Below are 12,293 nucleotides of genomic sequence, written 5' to 3' on the forward strand. Positions count from 1 at the left end.
CTTGAGGAGACTCAGGGCCTGGTGAGAAAAAGAAGTGGGGCCCACGATTCCTCTTATTTACCTGTGTTTATTCTTGTAAGTATATACACAGCTAAAGAGAAGAGAAAACATGTTTTATTACAGTGATTCTCTCATGTGCCCCAACCTCTAAAGCCTGAAAATTTTCACAGGGCTCCTGATCTTGGATTAGCCTGGTGCACTAAGGGCCAGTGCTGCTACTTTGAGTTTCCCTTATAAGAGCCCTCTCCCAGGCTCCTCCTCAACCAATGGCTCTACCTCTTGCTTTAGTTTATTTTTACCTATCCCATCTTCCTTCAAGGTCTTTGAATTCTGAGAGAGAGATTAAATCTCAGAGCATCTATTCATTCATTTATTCATTAACTCATTCAATATTGACATTCAAACACCATCTCTGCCCTTAAAGAACTTGGAATTCCTTGCCTATATAGGCATAGATAAGCACATGCAACTGTCCTACCACGAAGAATGAAAAAAACACCCTGAGCCCCAGGTTGCCTAAGGTGGTGTACAGAGCATAGCATTTGGAGCCAGCCATGGCTTCAAATTCTATTCTGCTGCTTAGTTGTCTGACCTCGGATAGCTCATTCAGTATTTCAGGACTTTCTTCAGTAAAATGATAATTACATTAATCTTAGAGATTTTGCGATTTAATTCTCAAATAAGGAAAATTCCTGGTGCAGGCATTCTACTGGTGGTTGTTCTTATTAAAGGGTAAATAGGTAGGTGGAATAGCCCTGGGAGTTGAGATGAGGAGCAAAGAAATCAGGAAGCTTTCTAGCTCAGTAAGTTATTTAAGAACTCTGCATTGAAGACAGCAAACTTTCTTTTCCTTCTTCTCTTTTTATTTTATGAAATAACTAATGGCTGTTATTGTATTAGTAGTATCCCTGCCTACAATTGAGGAACTGAGGCTCAGAGAAGAGAAAAGATCTGTTTTAGATGATCACATAGGTAGGAAGTAGAGTAGCTGAGGCTTGAACTATAACATGTAGCATTTCTAGTTTTCCCAGTACTTTTTTTTATCTGTATTGTTTGTAGCCCCCACCCCCTTTGCCTGTTCCCAAAACTTAGAACCCCAGCTGAACGTGTTCTCTACTATAGAGCAGTGACCACCTGAGCACATACAGTATGGAGTAACAGAAGTGGCAATGGTGGTAGCTCCTCTTGGAGTCTTTCCATTGTTCATTGATTGCTTTCAGGTAGGTGATTGATGCAGTTACTGCCAAGCCTGTAATGGTGTCTCAGCGGACTTCAAGTGTTTGGATATTAACGCAATTTTATAAATAATTTATTATACAATTTTCTTGAAGATTTAGCTTTGCTTCCTGATCCTGAGCTGGGCCTCTAAAGTGCTTGATGATGTTCTTAATTTATACAGATACATGCATGGGGCAGGGGGAGTACAAGAATGGAGACTTTGGGTTCCTGAACTGACCTGGTCTCCTCTCCACTCTACAGACTTCAGAAGTAGGCAGCCTCCACATTGCAACTGAGAGGCAAGGGGGTTTTCTCACATCCAGAAGCTCCTAGCAATTAGTTAAGGATTTTGTTTTGCACATTGGACCTCAGTTTTCTGGTTTATGATACTTGAATCTTATTGATACTCTGAGGTTTGTTTTAGGGATTTGTGTAATAGAGGCTGAATAGAATCTGTCGCCTCCTGTTTCTTAATTTAAAGCTTATTTTGTCACACAGACACACACATATGCACAGAGAGAGAGAGAGAGAGGCAAACAGAGAGACAGCACCCCCTGGATATTGATACTATAATCTATCCTCAGCTTCAGCCATACTTGGACCATGGGCATGTGTGTTCCCAGCATACTTAGAGAGGTTTCCAGACATGAATGCAGAACCTTCCCATGTGAGTCAGCCTCACAGAATGTGGCATTTTACCAGTGTACCACCATCCAGCCCCTACCACCTCTAGTTTCTTAAGCCAGTGTCTTATGACTAAACTCCTAATCCTCTATGTGTATGTGGCAGGTTTTAGGAGGGACATAAAGCTGTAGGATATATGTGATTTAGTATATTTCAGTATAAATTTATTTGAACAGTAAAACAACTTATTTAAGGAGTGGAATTTAAAATTTACACAAGTGATTAAGACTAAACCTGAGAATGACAAGAAATTCTGGCTTGTAGCCATCTACTTATCATCCCCCACCCCCTCTTCCCAGACCCAACCCTTGTGTCTTCTGGGTGTATGTGTTTATTATTTTATGTTGCTTAAGGATTTCTTCCATGGAAGCTCAGAAATACTGGCTCAAGTCAAATGAACTGGCTGTCTGGGATCAAAAGGAGTCTCTTGTTTTTTTCCTCAGAAATGGAGTCATTTCTTAGAGTAAAATAATAAAGACCCTAGTCACTGAGGCCACAGAGGTTGTTCCTGAAACCTGGACCTAGATGGGTTCCTCCCACTTGAAAATGAAATTTCTCTTTCCTCTGGATGGAAGTCTCAGTTGTACACAAAGCTGGAAGTAAGCAAAGCTTGGCCCTGTTTCTTTGTTGGGACTTGCAAATGGGGCCAAGAGTTGCCGAATCAAATGGTTCTCAGCACCCCGTGAACTGTAATTGGAAATCTCCTTAGAGCCTGGGGTCAAGGGTCATTTGTTTTGTCATGTTTTCTTTTTCAGTCTCAATTTTCTTTAGATCATATTTCCATTGCCCTACATCTTTACTTCGTCATGTTGGAACTTCAGTGCAGACTGAGAGATATTGCTCATCTCTCCAAGTTATGGAGCCTAAGGAAATAGAAAATGTACATATTTCTGATTTCTCTGTGTTGCAAAGGAAGAAGCAGTACTCAGAGATCAAAATTCCCCACTGATCCTGAAATCTTTGTTTTGACATCACTTTAGCTTTTCCTTAGTCCAACTTCTCAGAGCTACTCTGGATTCCAGAACTAACATTGATCCCCATGATACTTTGGTCCTTCTGTCTTCACACCCATGTCCACCTCACTAGTGAAACAGACCATGTAGTGTAAAAAGAGCTTAGAGAGTGGGCCAGTCAGTGGAGTGGAAGTTAAGCTGCTGGATTCCACATGGCTGACATTGCAGTTCAAGTCCTGGACCCAACAACTTGAAAAAACATGCTAGACACATATTCATGCTTGCTCAAACTCCTGAGAAGAAAATGGAGGAGAAAGGATTTTGGCATGGCTACCCCCTATCTGGTGATGTTTCTCTCTCCTCCACCTCCTGCATGCATCTTAAAGCAAAAACACACAAACAAAATAAGCAAACAAACAAAAAGGCTATGAGTTCACTCTGGGAACCTCCAGGACTGAATGAATAGTCTGAGTTTTCCTCCGTCCCTTCAGTCCTAAGGTCTCTGAGGCTCTAAAGGTGTGTAGTTGGTGCTGGCAAAAACTGAATGCTAATATATCAGTACCAGTTCTATTCCCAGTCAGCCCAGTGAGCATTCTGGCCCCAATGAGTGAGCATTCTGGCCCTAATGATCCATCTTATCTATAGCATCTTCAGTGGGTTTCTACCTCTGCCTCTACCCCTACCTCTCAGCTGGATTGTTCTTAGTACTTGAATGTGGACCCACTATTCTTCTGTAACCCTGTGGGAAATCATTAGAATGGTTAATTGAGCCCTATGTTAGATCTAGGATGAGATAGAGGTACTTAAAAAAAGTTTTTCTGTCTACACTCACCCTGTTCATCCTCTGCAAAAAGCCATTTATCACATTTCAACATGAGTCTTCAAGTTTCTCTACAAGTTGCTGGTAATTCCTACTGTCTATTGACTTAGAGTCAAGGACTTACCTGGCCATCAAATCCTGGAAGCCTTTTGATCTTTTCAAACCCCCCCCACCTCCACTTTTATCTTTTCTAAACAGGAACTTAAATTGCCCAAATCAGCAAGAGGTAGGTGGGAAATGGAATTGTTTTTCTTAGCTAGTTGCAAAATAACCTTGTTACTTAAATAGTAAAATGACAGAAATTAAGAGAAGAAAGAAGGCCAGTCTGTTGTACAACAGTTAAGTGCTGTACAGAGCGAGTTGGATCCCACATGGCCAACCACAGTTAGAGTTCTAGCCTTGACAGCTTGAAAAACACAACAGGCACATGTGCCTAGGAGGATGGAAAAATGGGGGAAAAAAGATTGTGTAATGATTAGGCCCCATTGGTGGGTTTGTTCTTTCTCATGTGTATGGGCCCTGTATTTATTCTTTCTTTAAAAAAATTGCTATAGGACATGTATGCTTGCTGAAAGAGAGGCAGGAGCAGAGGTGAGTGTGAGGAGGGTGAGAAAGCTCTTCCAGTGGATGACCATACTGCAACCCCTTCTCCTTTATTCTCTCCTTGGAATTCTGGGCATGCATGCACATGCACCCAGTGTTTTTTTTTTTTTTTTTGGAGAGGTTTTTGCTATAGGGCCTGTGTGCTCACCAGAAAGAGAGAGATAGAGACAGAAAGTGAGAAATCACACCCCAGGGGGGATGGCTAAGCCACAATGCCACAATTCCTTCTCCTCCATTCTCCTCTCAGGATCTTGGGCATGCACGCACATGTGTCTGCACCCAGCGTGCTTTTCAAGTTGGTGGGTTCAGGACTTAAATCATGCAGTTCACCAGGTGGAATCCAGCTGCCTTAACTACCACACCACTGGCTGGTTCACTTCTCTCTTATATATAAAAGAGAGAAGAAATAGATTATTTAAATTACCACCCCTCCTCCAATTTGGACCCATGGGGAAGTTGAGACCGAGAGAAATGTGCTTCTTTAAGATTACACAGCTAGTTGGAGACAAGAATTTCACTCAGGTTTCCTGATACGTGATTGAAGCTATGAAGGGAAAGGATAATCTGGTAAGCAATGGAGGTCGATGGCTTTGGGGGTATGGCTTCTCTCCACAGTGATTGTTAGCTGGACCTAGTAAAAGCCAGGATGCCTATGTAGATGCAGAAGTAGTCTACATTTGTTATCTGGATAGGCTTTCTGGGCCAAAAGATGTAAAGCAGTTAGTCACTTGAGAACCCCAGGGATCCTTAGCTCCTTTGAGTCCTTGGCACTAGGAAATAGCAAGCTAGAGAACAAAGGGTATAGACTTTGTACAGACACACCAAGGTTCTGTGGCCCTGTGACTTTTAGATAGCCTTAGTTCCCTCATCTATAAAATGAGGATACTAACAATCTGACAGGAATGTTCAATGTTCAGTGCCTAGCACATTAACAGGTGCTTAATATATGTGAGCTACTTTTTCCTCGGGGCCTCTGAAGCTCCATATTATAAAATCTGGGTGTGTGTGGGGACCCTAGCTTTGGATACAAGCTTTGTGGTTATGGTGGAGGCGTGTGTGTGCACGTGTGTGTGTGTGTGTGTGCTTGTGCACTTGTGTGTGTGTGTGTTGAGAGGAGATACTAATTTGTTCACAGGGAAAAACATCGGCAACACTGGGTCGTTGTTCCCAGCTTCTATTTCTAGGTATATTAGATTCTCTGCTGACCTCTCCCTAACCACCCATTCTACACCTGCCTCACACCAAAGGAAAGGTAAAGAAGACTGCTTGGTGCCAGCCTGACCTCATTAGGATGTGGTTCAGCTTCATTGCTGCCAACCCCAATGGTGGGCATGCTGGGGTTGGGCCAATAGCCAGACCATTAAAATGCTAATATCAAGGAATTGGAGAACAGACCCCATCTGTCTTCTCCTGGCAAGCCTCCCTTTCCTGCCCATTGCTCAGCCAGGAGGCCCAGGACCCGAGGGGGCCCCTCAGCTACTGTACTGAGGTATCCAATCTGTTTTTACCCTCATTCTCACCCTAAGCCTACATGAGTAGTAGGGAGAATTATGACTGGGTTCTGACTAGTAGTACAAGATGAAGGAGTTCATCCAACAATCTCTACCTTCAGCCTTCAGTTCATCCTGGGAGTGGGAGGCTATATATGGCATTGTAGAGGGAGGGAGGAGGAGACATAAAGCACTGGATTTGAATGGACTTTGAGTCAAACAGGCCCAGTTTGGATCCTAACTCTGTCACTCACTCCTTGGACCTTGGGCAAATTATCTCACTTTTCTGAACCTCACTTTCACCAACCATAAAATGGGCTTAATTGTAATTAAATCATAGGGCTATTGTGAAAATCAGAGGAGACAATGGATGTAAGGTTCTTAGTATGTGACAGTGCTCATAAATAGCACTAGGTTGTCAGAAAAGTAATGACATATTTTTCTATATATTTTTTCCTGTGTAAAAATGTGTATGGCTTTTCTGATAGATCCCTCCTCTTCTTCAGCAGAAGTACTTTGTGCAGAGATGCTGATTTCAGTTCCTGGCAGTTGCTCAAGTGTATTTGCTTGCCAGACTCCAAGCACTTTGTACCCTGTAAGGGCAAAGACCATGTTGGCTCTACTTTTATGTCCTCTGTGACTAACACAGGTTAGATAAATATTCAATCAATGGTTATTTTGTGTTTTTTTTTTTCTTCTAGGTGGTGAAAACTATTGGCCTGAGGGAAGTTTGGTTCTTTGGTCTGCAGTACCAAGACACTAAGGGTTTCTCCACTTGGCTGAAACTCAATAAGAAGGTAACTGCTTACTCCTCTGTGAGGTTTGGAATCCATCCCTCCACCAGAACTTGTTCAGGGGATAACATATGCTAACTGGCAACCCCAGGGTACCTAGAGCTGTGCTTGTCACTGAATTGTCTGTTGACCGTCTGAATCAAAATAAGGGCAGAGAACTGAGCCATAGCAGAGTTCTTGTTCTATCTCCACTTGACTTTTAACAGTGGAATGACCACTGTCCAAGGAAGAAAATACCCTTTCTTTCCTACTAGGAGCTCTGTCTTAAACTTTTAGACTAAAACCACATTAAAGTTGAAGGTGCGTGTGCTCACCAGACAGACAGAGACATAGAGACAGAAAGCAAGAAATCACCCCCCAGAGGGGATGGTCACGCTGCAATCCCTTCTCCTCCATTCTCCTCTCGGGATCTTGGGCATGCACGCACACATGCCCGGCATGAGTTTTAAGCCACCGGGTCCGGGACGCGAACCGCGGTCGACTACGTGGGAGTCCAGTGACATAGCCATTACGCTAACTGCTGGTTCCCGAGAAGCCATAGACTCTTGAACTGGAAAAAAAACCTTCTTAAAAATTAAAAAAAAAAACCCTCTTAGGCTGGCCCCATAATGTGGTGGTTAAGTACTGCATTGAGAGTCAGATTCCACATGGCCAACTGTGGTTCAAATCCCAACCCCAGCAGCCTGAAAAACATGTGTGTGTGCATGCCGAGAATCCTAAAGAGATGGAGAAATGAAGGAAAAAGGATTGCAGCATGACCACCCCCCATGGGGTTGGGGGTGAGACAGGCAGTTCTCTCTCTCTCTCTCATGCTTGTGCATATGTACACAGGCCCTCTGGCAATAAAAAGAAAAATATATATATCTTGCTGCCCCATCCTATTGGTCAATTTATACCTGAACTCCATACAGATGCTTCCCTCTTTCTTGATCTTCTACCTCAACTGGATTCCAAATGATATGATTTTAGTTCATTTAAACTCTTTGATCCAAGCAGCATCTTCATAGGAACCTGGAAGTCCTCAGTATCCTCAAACTGGCTGACTTTGTCCTTAGAAGTCTCCATACTGTCCTGTGGCTTGTTTCCCTGGTTGGGTCTATAGAGTGGGTGCCCGACCTTAGGCTGGTAGTCTTGTTTTCCCAAAATATTGAGACTTTTTGCTGGACAGATGCAGAACTGTTTGGAACTGATTTCAGGCTTTAAAATACAACCTAGTTTGTGTTCTTGCTTAGCCACTTCTGAGGCCTCCATCATATGTTCTGGTCTTTACTTTGCTAATTTATGGGGTTAGAGGAGCCTTAAAAAAAGAGCTTTCTTAAACCTACCCTCAGAATTTGGGGACAGTTGGGTATATTCTCAGTTAATGGTACCTTGAGAGCTTCTGATCCTCAGTGAGTTATAGGTAATTTCAGAAGAAAATTGCAATAGGAAGTAATTAGGGACATGGGATAAGGCTGCCTAAGAAAGGAATGTCTCTTTTCTGACTAACCAGTGTGTTGACACCTAGCCCTATAGAATTATCCAAATTAATTACTTCTCATATCTTTCCACTTACCTACAGACACTTCTCTATAGCTGCTTTCTTATCCCTAAAGCCTTTTGTTATTTTCTAACCAGAGAAGTTTACTTCTATTTTTCTTAAAAATGCAGAATTTTATCTTGTGTCAGTTACACAGGCATGACAAAAGTAGATTACAAAGGCACTGAATATAAAAAATGATTAATACTAGGACATCATTATTTGGAACAAAGGAAGTTTTCTACCTTTCTCCATTTTCTGACTTAAGCATTGTTTTATCATTATCCCTGTAATGCTGATAAATACACTGGCTGATTACTGTATATAAATTTTCCAGCTGAAATATAGGGATCTTAAGAAATTTTATGGAAAAATGCATATGACAAAACTATTCATGAGTCTCAAAATTATTTTGCAGTAAAATAAAGCCATACTTTAATTCCATTTTCCATGAGCTTTTGAAATTCTCTTGTATTGTATTATTGCTTTTAAAAAAAAGTCTTCAAAAGATTTTTTAATTGCTCATGGTCCCAACTAGTGAGGGTTTAGGCTGAGAAAGATTCGCCAAAGCCTTTTTTGACACTGACATGCTGTTGTCGCTCTACTTGGGAATGTCTATCTCAAGTTACGAATAGAAATCACATTTTCTTGCTTCATTTTTATCAAAAATATCTATTTTCTGAGAGGTAGAAATATCTCCATTGTAAGAAATCTTATCTCTTAAATTTTCCCTGTGTGCATGTGTGTGTGTGTGTGTGTGTGTGTGTGTGTGTGTGCGTGTGTGTTTTCTTCATTCATTATAGAGTGTGTGTCCCTGCAAGAGAGAGACACAGAGAGATGAACAGCCTCCACAGGTCTGACCACACCATAATCTCCTTCCTCTTATCCTCCAGCCCACTGGATCTTGGGCATTCACACATGGCCTGGTGTGTTTTAGGCTGACTGCTTGGGGGATTTGACATAGCGGTAACTATGTGGGATCCAGCCTCTGTTAAGCAGCACATAACCGCTGTACCGTGGAGCCAACCCTCTTTTCTCTACATGCTGTAGTCTTAGATTCCTCAAGGTCATTCTCAATATTATAAGTACTTGAATTATTATTTCCTAATTCTGTCTTACCTAAATCCTATTTTTTGAGAGCCTATAACCTCTTGCTGCTCCCAGGTGACAGCCCAGGATGTGCGGAAGGAAAGCCCTCTGCTCTTCAAGTTCCGGGCCAAGTTCTACCCTGAGGATGTATCCGAGGAATTGATCCAGGACATCACCCAGCGCCTGTTTTTTCTGCAAGTGAAGGAGGGTATTCTCAATGATGATATTTACTGCCCACCTGAGACAGCTGTGCTGTTGGCCTCTTATGCTGTCCAGTCCAAATATGGTGACTTCAATAAGGAGGTGCACAAGTCTGGTTACCTGGCAGGAGACAAACTGCTGCCACAGAGGTGAGGGAGTACTCTGGCCTTTCACTGGTCAGAGGTGACTGCAGCCTAAGGCTGACCAATCCCTGCTCCACATGGACTTTCAGTTAATTTTCTCTGTACTAGGGTCTGTCAGAGGACTATATTGTGCTGCCCAGAGAGATGTATTTGTATATAGTGTCATACGCTGTTGTTTTGCTGGCTCTCAAAAATAAAAAGCCCCTTTAACCCCATCTGTCTGCCTGATTACAGAACTTTATTACCTTGGAGGAAGACACTTATATAGAACCAGAGATAGATTGATTTTATTTCCCTTTTCTAGTTCTACTTTCTTCCTTTTTTTTTTTCTTTTCTGATTTAGACAGCTTACATAAGAAATTCACAAGGGAGAGAAAGAAATATGCAAATCAGGGAAATGGAGAGTTCAAATAGGCTTTTACTATTGATAACCAGTTTACAGACCTTTTGGCTTTTATGTACTTCACAGCTGAAAGTTCTGAAATACTCATTATTTTTGTTTCAGTATTTCAATAACACGTAAAACAAATAAGGTAGGATTTGTCCTCATTTCATGGCTAAGGAAATAGAGGTGCTTGCATTGAATTGCCCCAACTCCCATAGTTCATTTGAGGCAGAGCCAGACTGGGAACCCTAGTCTCTTAAATTGTTTAGCCCTGAGTTTTTTCCACTATACCCAGTTGCTATTTTTCATAGATTTAGAAGGAAAAGCTCTGCTTCATTCTGGGAGCCCCAGTTCCATTAGAGCTATGACATGTGTACAATCTACTGGAAGGTATTAGGGATATAGTGGTTATGCCCTGGGGCTCTACCTGGGTCATTGCCATGATTATCCAAGACGGCATGTTTAAACTAAGCCTTGTTTAAGATCTAGTAGATCTGGGAGGTTGGGCCTGTTAGTTTCTCCCAAAACCATTTGGCCTCAGTTCTCTCTTCTGTAGTCAAAGCCTGTCCTCTCATCTCTGAATAATAATCCTTTTTTTCTGATTTATTTATCTCTTCCATAAGAGAGAAGGAGAAAGAGAGAGAGATAGGTACTTCCATCAGGATCTTCTTGCCACCATCCACTCCCTGTCTTAGGAGGCTTGAATCATAGATACACACACCCAGCATGCATGGGGAGGTCCGAGCACACAAACTCAAGACCTTTCCCATGTGGGTCCAGGTACATTACTACTGTGGCACCATCTGTTCCTCCTCATCCCAAATATTAATCTTATGCACACAAACTCTTGATTTTAAGAGAGTCTAAGAAAGAATGTACTTGGCTCCATGAGGCCCATCCCTACTCTTAGATCCCTTAATTAGCACAAACTCTTAATACATTACTGCTATGCTTAGAGACCACAGAAATTACTGGATTTTTTTGGTAAAAGGTACAAAAGAAGGTGTTCTCATTGTCTTTCTTTGTCATAATTTCTTTTTGCTCTTCTACCTCTTAGATAGTTCATTATGTCTAATTTAAACCTTTCTGCTATAATCTCAGGCTACTTCCACTATAACCTCAATGGACTGATTCTATATCCTCTTTGTATCAATCCCTAAGAGAGCTAAGTAAACTTTTTTTCCTTCCTGAATATTGATTTTGTGCTTAAAACTGCTTATTATCCATTCTCTTTCCAGAGTGCTTGAGCAGCACAAACTCAACAAGGACCAGTGGGAAGAACGGATCCAGGTTTGGCATGAGGAACACCGAGGTATGCTCAGGTAAGCTTACCCTGGCAGCTATGGGTTCCACTGCCCTTGCAGTGAGAATTAGAGTTAGTTCTGGGGAAAAGAGGCAGACAACTGGGTACATAGGTGGATATTAGGGAAAGCGACGGGAATGCTGGCACTTAAAGAAGGCAAACCAGGACCACAACGCTGTCCTTTTTTTTGTTTGTTTTGATGATTGGTGACAACTGGTAGCCCAGTTTTGACCATAAAAAATGGATCTTTGGGTCTCTAGGGAGCTGCAGCACCACCAGAGGCTCCTCCCCAAGAAGAAGGAAATGGAGAAGAGGCTCATTAAACTTGGCAAAACATTTAGAGGTTGTCTGGTTTAAAGAACAATTCTCATCATTTTGCAATTACCACTCTATCTGAGCTCTCCAAAGCATGTGCCTGTATAAAAGGCTGTCAAAATGAATGGGAGGAAGAAAACTGCTTCTATGGCAGCTATTGTGTGAGTCCAGTAAGAGTCAATCCAGTCTTACTCTTCTTGGGAACCTCAGATCTTTGGTTTTTGTCAACAGGATTTGCTTGGAAAAAGTCAGGTTGTGCTCTCCTCACCATCATCTGTTTGCCTTATGTCCCCTTTCATACACCTGATAACAAGATCCTTGTCAGGAGTATAGAGAAAGCAGGCTTCCTGTCCCCCTGGGTCTGATCAGTTAACTCTCTTAAGTGATTCTGTACTCTGTGTTATTTAGAGAGGATGCTGTCCTGGAATATCTGAAAATTGCTCAAGACCTGGAGATGTATGGTGTGAACTACTTCAGCATCAAGAACAAGAAAGGCTCAGAGCTATGGCTGGGGGTAGATGCCCTGGGTCTCAATATCTATGAACAAAATGACAGGTATGCCTCAGACTTCTCTAGTTTATTTGGGTCACTCCAACACTCAGAGCTCACCCCTTATCATGGAGTAAGACTCTACCTCTTGTATCTCACCTTAATTCTTGAATTAATTTAGTATACCCCAGATGATTGCATAACCCTTCAGGCCTCTGAATCCTGTGTTCACTAGAGTTTCACTGTCCACTATGGTAGCCACTAGCCATATGTGGCTATTGAACCCT

The 12,293-nt window shown here is 42.1% G+C and overlaps 1 protein-coding gene across 1 annotated transcript in view; it reads left to right on the forward strand.

The window, feature by feature from the left end:
- The window catches only part of MSN (moesin), a 91,001-nt gene that overhangs the window by 56,636 nt on the left and 22,072 nt on the right, over positions 1-12,293 (forward strand). The window contains exons 3-6 of the mRNA XM_006161122.3: positions 6,470-6,565; positions 9,246-9,520; positions 11,138-11,221; positions 11,926-12,072. Coding sequence (XP_006161184.1) covers positions 6,470-6,565; positions 9,246-9,520; positions 11,138-11,221; positions 11,926-12,072 — 602 coding nt within the window. The remainder of the gene's footprint in view (positions 1-6,469; positions 6,566-9,245; positions 9,521-11,137; positions 11,222-11,925; positions 12,073-12,293) is intronic.

This window comes from Tupaia chinensis, unplaced genomic scaffold, assembly GCF_000334495.1.
Source record: "Tupaia chinensis unplaced genomic scaffold, TupChi_1.0 Scaffold138260_1, whole genome shotgun sequence".
NCBI lineage: Eukaryota > Metazoa > Chordata > Mammalia > Scandentia > Tupaiidae > Tupaia > Tupaia belangeri.